Source organism: Brassica napus, chromosome C2 (assembly GCF_020379485.1).
Source record: "Brassica napus cultivar Da-Ae chromosome C2, Da-Ae, whole genome shotgun sequence".
Classification (NCBI taxonomy): Eukaryota; Viridiplantae; Streptophyta; class Magnoliopsida; order Brassicales; family Brassicaceae; genus Brassica; species Brassica napus.
The window spans coordinates 39305379-39317853 of record NC_063445.1 but is presented as its reverse complement, the minus strand read 5'-3'; the positions used below and the strand labels follow the sequence as shown (position 1 = coordinate 39317853).

General features: G+C 43.1%; 2 protein-coding genes and 1 non-coding gene across 3 annotated transcripts; 1 reads left to right on the top strand and 2 right to left on the bottom strand.

Moving 5' to 3' along the window:
• Nucleotides 1-2053: 2053 nt before the first annotated feature.
• Nucleotides 2054-3886, bottom strand: LOC111203136. Its single transcript, XM_022696601.2, has one exon. The coding sequence runs from the start codon at nt 3884-3886 to the stop codon at nt 2054-2056; it is 1833 nt and encodes a 610-aa protein (XP_022552322.2).
• Nucleotides 3887-5423: 1537 nt separating this feature from the next.
• LOC111203137 lies at nt 5424-7733 on the bottom strand. The gene is made up of 3 exons (XM_048749062.1): nt 7257-7733; nt 6441-7145; nt 5424-6341 (listed from the first exon to the last, which is right to left on the bottom strand). Exons 1-3 carry the CDS (start codon nt 7731-7733, stop codon nt 5424-5426), a joined length of 2100 nt encoding a protein of 699 aa, XP_048605019.1.
• On the top strand, nt 7102-7208 carry LOC125582760. Its single transcript, XR_007320214.1, has one exon. It is a non-coding gene; the product is annotated as a small nucleolar RNA R71 (small nucleolar RNA).
• Nucleotides 7734-12475: the final 4742 nt, after the last annotated feature.

Here is a 12475-nt window from a genome sequence, read left to right as displayed (position 1 = left end):
ACTCAAAAACAAAGAAATAAAGCTTCAGCACACAGTGCTTCCCCCAGACTTAATTTACACCATCCCTGGTGTGAAATGAATCTGAGGTCAGCCTAAAATCAACACAAGGCATAAAAATAAAACATAATAATAAAGAGTTCAGATGGATAGAACAATGGATAGAGAATAGTCCTAGCAGACTCAGTCGGACTCGCCGCTCTCGGCTGGATCAAAAGAACGTCTGTTGCGCGAGCGATGAACCTCCTCGGTCGAAGTGCCTGTTCCCATAGGCGCCTTTCCTTGTCGGTGCGATCGTGGAGTATGCTCTGCTGGAGGATGTCGCTGGTTACTTCCGCCAATGCAGCCTCAGTGATGAGATGGAGGATCCTCCGCATGAGGCTGTTGTTCTTCCGCTGCGAGTCAACCATCCAGCGTCGGTAAGCCTGATCATCGGTCACATCAGCCAGCTCTCCGAGGTCGTATGACGGTTCAGCTTCTGTGGTGATGTCCTCGACATCTTCCTTGTCCGCGTTAGGGACTGCAGCACGTGGATCAGTGCAAAGGAGCTCAGGTGGAGGGAGGAAGCGTATGTTGTCGAACACGTTGAACCTGGTGATCTCGGGGTGAGGCAGTTTGGTGAACAGCTGGGTACCGGCCTTATCAAAGAAGCTGTAGGTCTCTTCATCACGCATGATGTGGCATGCCATAAGGTACTTGATGTTAAGGTACTGAACCTCTTTGTTGACGTTGTATCAATGCCGAAATGCTTGAAGAGTGGTCTTATGTCCTTCTTGTTCGAACCGTGCATAAGACACTGCCGCCTCTCGCAGATCATGGTCATGAAGTTGAAACCGGGGTTCATTTTGACCTTTTGAATTGGAATGCCGTGCCCAGAAGCTCGGATATCATCCTAATTCCAGCGTAAAGGGTTTGCAGCTCCCCGTTGGTGACCTTCGAGGTGAGATCTTTAGCGAACAGGAGGTTTGAGATGATCTTTGCAATGACCCGAAGCACCGGGTTCCTGATCTGCGACTGGTAAGCCTTTCCGGGTGTAAAGTTCTCATTCGCAATGCAATCCCAAAAGGCGTTAGAAGGAGAGAAACTCCTTTCGGTTCAGTGGCTGTCTCATAGATCTCATTGAGCTTGTCGGGGGACAAGGAGCAGTACTCTCCATCGGCCATGAAAGAGAATGAGCCGTTGGCGTAAGAGGGTGCATTGGAATCCTCGTACGTGATCGTGGCGGTGGCGAGCACTTAGCGAGCAATGTCTGGGTAGAGCTCATGTGTTGTATAGCAAAGAGGAGCTATCCCTATGGCGTGGAGCGTCTCAAACACGTCCTCGTCGATCCCAAGATCAGCAAGAGTCTCCGCGTGGCAGAAACTAGTGGGTAACATGTTAACCCGGAGGAGGGCGTTGTAACGCGCTGCTGTTCCCTTATCCCATCCCTCGCAGTTGAAGTCCAAGAGCAGTGGGCTGTCGAGATCAATCAGTTCACCCTCTTGTTCACGGGGCCATGGGTAGGTCGCTGAGGTTTGTTGTTGTGCTTGCGGGGGTGGCGTACTGCTCGTGCAGGTCGCTCACGTTCTCTTGGCTGATTGCTTAGTGTGTGCCATCTGTAGAAACTGGTGAAATGAACTTCAAAAACAGAGAGAACTCGAATGTCCAAACAAGTGATAAGCAAAAACCACTTAAAACGGTTGAGAGACAAAGATTTGGTGGTCGCTTAAAAATCGCAGCGGGAAGGGTCAGTGTATGGCGCAGTGAAAAGGGGGAAAGTGGAAGGGTGGAGCCTTAAATAGGCAAAGCCCTAAATGCCCTTCCCCTTTTTTTCATGTATATTTTTTTTTTTTCAGAACACTTACCTAGAACAGGCAATGGGTTGTTCTGCCAGAAGAACAGTCCTTTGGTTGTTCTGACTGAAGTGTCCGATTTTTTTTTTTTTTTTTTTTTTGACCTACAAAATAAATCTGAAAAGAAATAAAATAGACTTTAAAAAACAATGTACACACTAACCAGTGGGTTGCCTCCCACCAAGCGCTTGGTTAAAGTCATTAGCTTGACTTGGATCAGCCGATCAGGCTGATGGGGGATCGCTTAGGGGAACTTCTTCGCCCTCTGCGATAGTGGAGTCAGCAAGGTAATGCTTTAAGCACTGCCAACTCATCTCCTTTTCTGTCCAGTAACACAACAGCTCCGAGGGTCGAACTTCCTTAACAGTGAAGGGTCCGGACCATCTAGACTTCAGCTTGCCTGGGAACAACGTCAACCTTGAACTGAAAAGCAAGACCTTATCGTTTGGTTCGAAATGTCTGGCAATGATGCGCTTGTCATGGTAGGCCTTGGTCTTCTCCTTATTAATTTTGGAGCTTTCATAGGCTAGGTGCCTTATCTCTTCCAGCTCATGGATTTGGATCATGCGTCGCTCGGTTGCTGGCTTGATGTCGAAATTCAGTAACTTGACTGCCCATGCAGCTTTGTATTCTAGCTCGACAGGGAGGTGACATGCTTTACCGTAGACTAGGTGATAGGGAGTTGTTCCCAGCGGCGTTTTGTAGGCTGTTCTGTAGGCCCATAATGCATCGTCCAGCTTAAGTGAGCAATCCTTTCGTGAAGTGTTGACAGTTTTCTGGAGAATGCTCTTGATCTCCCTATTGGAAACCTCAACCTGTCCACTCGTTTGCGGATGATAAGCGGTTGCCACCTTGTGCTTCACTCCATTCTTTTTCAAGAGGCCCTGAAATGCCTTGTTGATGAAGTGTGTTCCACCATCGCTAATGACGACTCGAGGCACTCCAAACTTCGGAAAGATGATGGAGCTGAACATCTTAGTCGCCACTTTTGCATTATTAGTAGGGCTTGCTATCGCTTCCACCCACTTAGATATATAGTCAACGACGACGAGGATGTACTCGTTCTTGAAGGACGAAGGGAATGGTCCCATGAAATCGACTCCCCAACAGTCGAACACCTCAACCTCTAGAATGTAATTCTGAGGCATCTCATTCCTCTTGCTGATGTTCCCAAGTCGTTGGCATATGTCGCACCTTGCTATGTAGGCTTGAGCATCCCTGAACATAGTTGGCCACCAGAAACCTGCTTGAAGGATTTTGGAAACCGTTTTGAATGTAGCGAAGTGGCCTGCGTAAGATGAACCATGGCAGTGATGTAGGATTCCTGGAATATCTACCTCTGGAACACACCTTCTGAACAAGCCATCCTTGCCATGTCTGTACAAAAACGGTTCATCCCAAACATAACGCCTCGCCTCCCTTAAAAATTTTCTCTTGTCGTTTCCAGTGAACTTAAGAGGTTGCTTTTCAGCAGCAAGAAAATTTGCAATCTCAGCAAACCACGGGAGGTGAGAGTACTGCTTTTGGATCACGGCGACTGGATGTTCCGCGACGTGATAACAATCAGATCTCCTTCCCAGAGGTTGTTCTGCGATGCTAGAGCAGTCAGATGTGATTCGCAGAGGTTGTTCCGCGAAACGCAGACCAAACGCATTGACGTGTTCCACTGGGTGTTCTTCATCAAAAGTTGTGTCGTCATCAATCTTCATTCTGGACAGATGGTCTGCAACCCCATTCTCGACTCCTCTCTTATCCTTTATCTCAAGATTGAATTCTTGGAGGAGAAGAATCCACCTTAACAACCTTGGTTTCGCATCTTTCTTTGTGAGCAGATACTTAAGAGCAGCATTGTCTGTGTGCACAATCACCTTAGATCCCACCAGGTAGGATCTGAACTTCTCGAATGCAAAAACAATAGCCAGGAGTTCTTTCTCTGTTGTGGTGTATCTGCACTGAGCTTCATCCATAGTTTTGCTCGCGTAATAGATCACATGAAGTTTCTTATCCTTGCGCTGCCCAAGTACCGCTCCAACTTCAAAGTCGCTTGCATCAGTCATGATTTCGAAGGGGAGATCCCAGTCTGGCGGTTGCACAACAGGTGCGCTGACTAGAGCTCCTTTGATGGTGTGGAACGCAGCTAGACACTCACTGTCGAAATCGAACTTGATCTCCTTGCAGAGCATCTGGTGAATGGTCTCGCTATCCTTGAGAAGTCCTGGATAAACCGTCTGTAAAACCCAGTGTGACCCAAGAAACTCCTGATAGCTTTCACATTTGTTGGTGGTTGCAAACTCATCATCACCTCGATCTTTGCCTTATCCACCTCAATTCCTTTCTCGGAGATCTTGTGCCCCAGAACAATCTCATCTGTGACCATGAAGTGACACTTCTCCCAGTTAAGCACGAGATGTTTCTCCTCACACCTTTTTAGTACCCTACACAAGTTTGACAAACAGACATTAAAGGAGCTTCCATAGACGCTGAAATCGTCCATGAAAACTTCCATAATGTCTTCGATCAGGTCAGTAAAGATTGACATCATGCAACGCTGAAATGTTGCTGGGGCATTGCACAGGCCGAATGGAATTCTCCTGTAAGCGTATGTTCCGTAGGGGCAGGTGAACGTCGTCTTCTCCTGATCGCCTGGGTGGATAGGGATCTGAAAGAAACCTGAATAACCATCTAAAAAGCAGTAATATGGGTGGTTAGCCAATCTCTCAAGCATTTGATCAATAATAGGGAGTGGGAAGTGATCCTTTCTAGTTGCTGCATTTAATTTCCTGAAATCAATGAACATGCGATGTCCTGTCACTGTCCTAGTAGGGTTCAATTCATTCTTTTCATTTGTGATAACAGTGATCCCACCTTTCTTAGGTACTACATGAACAGGGCTGACCCATTTACTATCAGATATGGCATAGATTACACCTGCTTCAAGAAGTGTCATAATCTATTTCTTAACGACATCTTTTAGAATCGGGTTTAAACTCCTCTGATGTTCGACATAAGTCATTGATTCATCTTCTAGGTGTATTCTATGCATGCATAAACCAGGTGAAATGCCAGGTATGTCAGCTAGCGAATATCCTAATGCCTTACAATATTTCCTAAGCTCACACAAAAGCAATGCAGTTTCTACATTATTTAGCTCAGCATTGACAATGACAGGATATGTGGAATTCGGACCTAAGAAAGCATACTTGAGCCCCTTGGGAAGGGGTTTTAGCTCAACCTTGGGAGCTTTAAGCTTGCTCCAGGGATCCTCTGGTTGGTTCGACAGAACAGGCGAGTTCGGTGTAGGGGTCGCTCTAGATGGAGTGGTTTCGACCCTGTTGCACTCCTCCCCTATACTTAAACTTGCTACCATTCTTCCCATACTCCTTGCGGAGTCAAGCATCTTGGCATACCCATCTGCATCAATGTTCACGACACTCATGCTCGGCCTCGGCTCGCACTCGCCTCAAGCTCCAGTGGGTCTTCGGTAAGAATCTCCTCGATCATTCCTTCTCGAGGTTGGAGCGGATCAATCCCTTCATCAACCTCAAAGGTCTGCCCATCCAACATCGGCTTCTTTAGCAACTCATCCATCTCGAACTACATAACTATGTCTCCAAGATTCAAATCAATCTTCCCCTGTCGCACATCAATGATGGCTCCAACAGTACATAAGAATGGTCTTTCCAAGATGAGAGGATCTTTAGACTCTTCTTCCAGTTCTAGAACAACGAAGTGTGCTGGAACAGAGGTGTTCCCGACCTTTACTTTGAGATCCTCTAGAATACCAACCGGGGATTTGGCTGATCTATCTGCGACAACCAATAACATCTTAGTTGGTTTGAAATGCGTGTATTCTAGACGTCGAGCCACAGAGTAAGGCATGAGATTCACGCTGGACCCAAGGTCAACCAAGGAGCATGCAAAAACTGTCTTCCCAATCTGGATAGAGAGGACAAATTTGTCGGGGTCTCCTCGCTTCTTTATCTGCCTGTTCTGAAGCACTGCGCTACACTTCTTGTAAACCGTCATGAACTCGCTCTCCTCTGATATTTTTCCTGAGATCAATCCCTTCATAAAGCTGCGCATGGAGGGCATCATCTGGATTGCATCCATCAAGGGGAGTCGGACGGTTAGGTCCTCCAGCATCTTCCTGCATTTCATTTCCTCTTTGTCCTTATGAGTGGCCCTTGCTGGAACAGGGTAAGGGACCTTAAGAATGTATTCGCGAGGAGGAAGAGCCTCTGGGATCGGGCGCACCGCTTCAGCTGGTTGTTCTGGCCCTGGCGAACTTGTTTCAAGTGCTGGTTGTGTATTCCTCTCATCTGCCTGATCGGCTGGCAGTTGTTCCGACTCTTTCTGCTTCCCTTTCTCAGCCGCGGTGAACCTCCTCTTTTTTGGCTCGGAAAGTTGCTTCCCGCTCCTTAGCTTAACCGCATTGCACTCCTTGGGGTTTTTGTCTGTTTTACCAGGTAGAGTACCTTGCTGCCTCTTGACACTCTCGGCAGTCTGAGCTATCTAAATGTCCATCTGTCTCATATGGCTTGCCACATTATCGTACTTGGTGCTCAAATCTCCGAACATATGGTTCGTTCTCGTATTGATCTCGGTAGTGACCTGGTTCAGAGCTTTCCCTTGGAGCTGTTGTCCTTGGAGGAGTTGCTGCAACATGGTTTTAGTTTCATCTTGCGGAACAGCGACAGGGGTGGAAGTAGCGACTTGATTGTTCTGGTGGTTCTGCATCTGAGGTTGATTGTTCTGTGTTTGGCTTAGAACATAGGTTCGGGGTTGATAGTTCTTCTGATACCCCGCATACTGACCTTGGTTGCTCTTCGCCGGATCAACTGGTTTGTCCTGCTTAGGCCAGAAAAGCTGTGGATTGTTCCTTACGTTAGGGTTTGGGTGGTAATTCTTCAGCTGCCACCCTTGCCCATTTACGTAGCTCACTTCCTGCTGATCGTCTCCTGCTTGTTCAGCTTCAAACGCCTTGTCGCCTGCACTCTTCTCAGGAGTTGCTTCTTCCATTGTAAAAACCTGGCTCTGGTTTCCCTTAAGCAGTTGGTCCACCTTTGCCGCTAGGTCATCTATACGGTTCACACTTTTGGAGCGATCATGCTCCTTGTTCTTATTGAGTGAACTCGAAGCCATGTTCTCAATCAGCACGAACGCACCAGGTGTGGTTTGAGTCATGAAGTCTTCGTTACTAGAGGAATCAAGGGTGTTCCGGAACTCGTAACTCACTCCATCGTAGAACACCTCCAATATGAAATCGTCATCAAACCCAAGGTGTGGGCACTCTCTCTGGTACTCTTTGTACCTTTCCTAAGCTTCATGAAAAGGTTCATCAGATTTCTGCTTGAAGTTGGAGATTCTATGCCTCAGAGCCGCAGTTTTGGACTTGGTGTAGAAGTGGCTCAGGAATGCTGATCGAACCTGGTCCCATGAGGTTAGAGAACCGGTTGGGAGAAATTGCAGCCAACGAGAAGCTTTTCCTTTGAGAGAGAATGGGAACAGCGTGCATTTGACATAATCCAGTGGCACTCCATTAGAGCGAGAAAAATTGCAAATCCTCTCAAATGCCTCTATGTGGTCCATTGGTATGTCTGAAGTGAGGCCGCTGAATGTGCTCTTCTGTACCAGACCTATCAGTGCAGGTTTGATCCCATAATCTTGTCGAGTACAGGGTGGAGGGTTGATGGGAGAGCGGTTTGTTGCGAAGTTTCGCGGAAGGTTTCTTTCCCCAATAAGAGCACCACGCTCCTCTCGTGCGGCGTTCTCGGCTGCTTGTTCCTGAGCAGCTTGTTGTTGATTTTGGATGGTTTGCCGCATCTGCTGTTGCTGATTCTGCATTTGTTGTTGAATGAGTGCCAATGCAGCAGTGAGGTCATCCATATTGTTGTGATCACCCATGTTGGTGTCGGTTGTTCTTGACTGTTGGCGGTTCTGTCTTTCTAATCTTGCGAGTTCGTCATTGGTCAGTTGATGTAGTGGTCCTTGTGCATTGCTCCGAGTATGTCTACTGGTCATGCACTTGGATCATCTGTTCCAACAAAGAAGTAGAGCAAGTTAGATATCTCAGACTAAATATTAAACCAAAAAATAAAGGTAAAAGCTTAATCCCCGTCGCAACGGCGCCAAAACTTGATACACTAAAAATGAATCCTTGCTACTGTCACGTTAACAGTGGTAATTGTAAAATTTGAGATTCAATCCAGAGGACCAGTTTACTCTTTACTCTTATGAGTTCAATAATAAGCTGAGAAACAAGTGGGGTTTTGAGAACTAATTGTGACGCAAGTAACTAGAATACTTAGATGGTTCAAATTTGATTTAAATGAAGCCGGCTTAGGGTTATTAATCGGGTGTCAATACAAAACTGAACAACTATTCAAGTGCAATGAGGTGCAGTCTAGAACACAGATCACTCGGCTAGAACAATTCACTATCGTGGTCTTGCTCCCTTTGCATATCGGTCTTGAATCCTAAGTTCTCACTTGGAACAAGACGCGATAACAAGCCTTAGAGACAAGATCTGATTAGTTCACTTAATACCCTAATATCTACTCTCGCTGATTAGGGATACAAAGCTCATTCAATATATGTCAATTTATCTCCTAAGCGGTTAGCTAGGTGATTAAATCAGAAATCGAACATTAAGTGATCAATTCAATGTAAGCAGTAAGAAGAATATGAATGAAGAACAGTCAAGATCACTTATTTGTGTTCAGTTCATGCGGCTAACACCCTACAACCCTAAGCAAGCTTAGCCAACTACTCAATCATAAAGCAGGATGACATAGACATGGTTTCTGAATAATACTGCATATAAAATAAAGTAGAAAGACAAGGGTTCAGGATGATCTTCTCATGAGGATGAAGCTTTCTCCCTTACAAGTTGCTTAATCCAAAGAAAAATAGTTCTAGGTCTCTTGCAAAATCTAGCGTAAGAAAAATAAATGATAGCATAGGTCTTTTTATATGGAGGCACTGGTGGTAAAGAGATAAGAGAGGGTGGAATCTAGGGAAAACTTCCGGAATAGGAAGTTTCCTTAATGATCGGGAACATTCAGACGCTTGTTCTCTTCGGGAACAACCTTTGGGTTGTTCTAGATGGCTGTTCCGCATCGTATCCTTCAAAACGACATCTGACTTCCAGAATCTCTCTTCTTTGCTCTTTCACCTGCTCCAAACCTGGAATGATATCAATTAAACACGAATTAGGACTGAGAATTAGCTCAAAGCACACATATAATGGTATTAAAAACACCATATATCAATCATCAGCGAGCAGGTATACCGTTTCACCTTGTTAAATATTGTCCTTATGATTGATTTCCCCACCAATCTTAGACTTTATAACTCTGGAGATAGTGTTGTTTAAGTCTAGGGGAGGTTCTACTAATATTGTGTTTTAGTTAGGTATTTAAAAAATAAAAACAGATCAGAGTAGACGATTGCTCAGTACATCGACCGATGAGACCAGCTCGATATCGATCGACAACACTTCAGATCCAACGATTGATTGTCTCTTCATTGTGTCGAATGATTGCTCTAGCCATCGACCGATGATACCATGTCGCTATCAGTCGACAGCACTTCATCAACAACGATCGATTATCACTTCATTGTGTCGATCGACACTGAGCAGGTCATCGTTCTTACTTGTTAAATTCTGTACTTATGATTATTTCTCACCATAACTCCGACTAGATATACACTAGGGACAGTGTAATTTAAGTCTGGGGGATATTTACTGATATTAGTGTGTTCACGAGTTTTATCAAAATGTTTTCAAAAGAGTTTTATTGAGTCAAGAAGGGGATAATGAACTTATTAGATTTTTGCTTGTTATCTAATCACTTTTTAGCACCATTCTAGACTTACTGATTGCAGATAATACAAAAGATACTAAAGTGAATCAACCTTTCAACTATTCACACTTGCTGAGATTGTTTGAAGGAACAAAAGCTGACCTCCAACACTAAACATGACTCAACTGCTTGTCTTGGGGCTTGGTAATAGTATACATGGGATCAGATTCTTCAAACAAGTCTGGAAGGTAAAGCCTTGTGTAGATTTATCACCCTATCTCTCTCTATTTCGAAATTTAGATTATTAAAAAAAATAGAGAAAAAGGAGAAAAAAAAATAAAAAAGCAAAAAAATAAAAAATAATATATATATATATATATATATATATATATATATATATATAATTATAGATAATAATTTAGATAAAGAATTCGAACAGGACTTGGTGGCTATAACCATTAAGGCTTGATTCATAAGAATTCTATAGGAAAGGGATTAGAATAGGACTTGGTGGCTACGACCATTAAGGCTTGATTCACAAATAATCCTAGGATATAGGTCAAAAAGAAGTGAACAGGATTTGGTGGCCAAAACCATTAAAGCTTGATTCATGGAAGTCTGTCCAATCTGGGTCAATGATCTTGCAATATAAGCAGACTTTGACTGAGAGAAATTAGTGTAGAGAGAGGAAAGGAACTCTTATTTACCTGCAGGTCCAGATACTTGTTTGAGCATCCTTGCATCCTATGATCGATACTCCCAAGGTAAAGCCTGCACTTTTATTTATGTTAAGAAATGAGGTTGGTATAGGGGAATTTCAGACAAGAGTTGCTAAGTTGTTAGCTAGGTGAATTTGGTTGCTAAGCTAGGATATGGTATAATGTGCTTTTGTGATTAGGACTTCTTAGATGTAGATTGCAATATTGCAGAGGTGATGATTCTAAGTTTTAAATCATGTGAGTCCCTGCTGTTTTTAAACCTCTTTCAGAGAGACTGCCCGTCTGTTTTGCTTGAGGACAAGTAAAAGGGTAAGTCTTGGGGAGTTGATAGACCGTGGATTTTACCCACTTTTAGCCATGTTCAATAAGTGTTTAATATATATTTACTACTATATAGAGTCTATTTAGAGTATTTACAGGTTCAGGTACGTTCTGGAGAAATATGGTGATTTTGGAGCCTTTTGAGGTGCAGAACTGCACAGATGCGTCAAATTTCTAGCTATAGATTGAGACCTTCCCACCATTAGATTGAGCACATTGTTTGACACAGGATATAGATTTGAGTTAGCTTTCCAATGCCATCGGTTTGAGGTCAATCAGCATCATGTAGCAGAAGTTATGCCCGTTTTACTGAAGAGTCGTCAGTCTGCATCGCGGGAGGAAGCTGTCGAGGAGATGAAGGACTGTCGATCGATGAAACAGCATTGGTGTCGGTCGACAGTGATGCCAGAATATGGGATGAGCATATTTTATGACCGACTGAAGCCCAGAAGCAACCACAAATTACCAGAATGCCCTTGGACGACCTAAAACCCTATTTATGTTATTTCTAAGCCATTGTTAACGGCTACACGCTATCTAAGCTTTATTCTATTGTTTCTCTTAGTTAGGAGAGAAGGGAGGAACTCCATTAGATTCCTCCTGGAACTCCATTTGTTTTGGTTTTATATTATTTATGCTTTTCATCTATTCATCTATGATTTATGTGACAAACTTCATGCTTGAATAGATCCACCTGTTACGTTTAGGGTTCATATAGGTTATGAAGGATTAACCCAAAATATAGAACTGCTAAGTTGTGATATTCATCATAGGATTGTTCTTACTGCTTGTGTTCTAGAGTCATGAACTAGAACCCTGATCATATAATCATTAGGCACAATTGTGAACGCTTGGTCTTTTCTCTGAACTGAATTCTATTGACCTAGGATTGCTAGAAACACACCAGAGTTGATTTAGGAACCCTAGTGAACACATAATCAACCCGATCATAAAGCTTTCTAGAAGCGATATCGATCGATGATCCAATGGATTAATCGATCGATATAGTGAAAGGTGTATCGATCGATATTCCTATAGAACAATTGATCGACACTTTCTTGTGATTAATAAACGAGAGTTGAAATCCAAGATCTGGATATTAGACTGTCTATACAACGGAAGTTGTTAGATTTGTACTCCCAGTTGAGTTCTATAATATCTTGCAAGCAACAATTAGCCTCTATATCATTATAATCATGATTACCTGAATAGAAACCCTAGATCTAACGTCTATTCTTCCATCAAACAACTCTCTGCCAAGCTGAACAATTGTCTTGTTCAACTTTCTTACTAGGCCTAGGCGTTCGGGTACCCGTTGGCATTCGGGTCGGGTTTTTCGGGTTTTCGAATTTTCGGGTTTACGCTTCTAGGTCCCATACTAAAATTTTATTAGTACGGGTCGGGTTCGGATAATAACACTTTGGGTTCGGTTCAAAATTTTATTGCATCATAAAACCCATAAAGTAATCATATATTGTACGGATTCGGGTTATATCGGTTCGGTTCGGATATAACCAAAGTAAAAAACAAAATTTTTGAAGTAAAACATAAAGAAAAACATCTAAATTAAATAAAAATTAATCTATCATATATAAAATTGATAAAATAACAATAAAATGTTAAATCAAACATGAAAAACAAACATCCTTTGTAAACAATATGTATTGCCTTATAGAGAGTAGACTTTTTATTTCAATGAGCAAATTACAAAATACTTATTTATAATTAATTGTGTACTTAAAGCATTTATTATAATTTTAATATTTATTATTATATACAATATTACCACAAATATTGAATT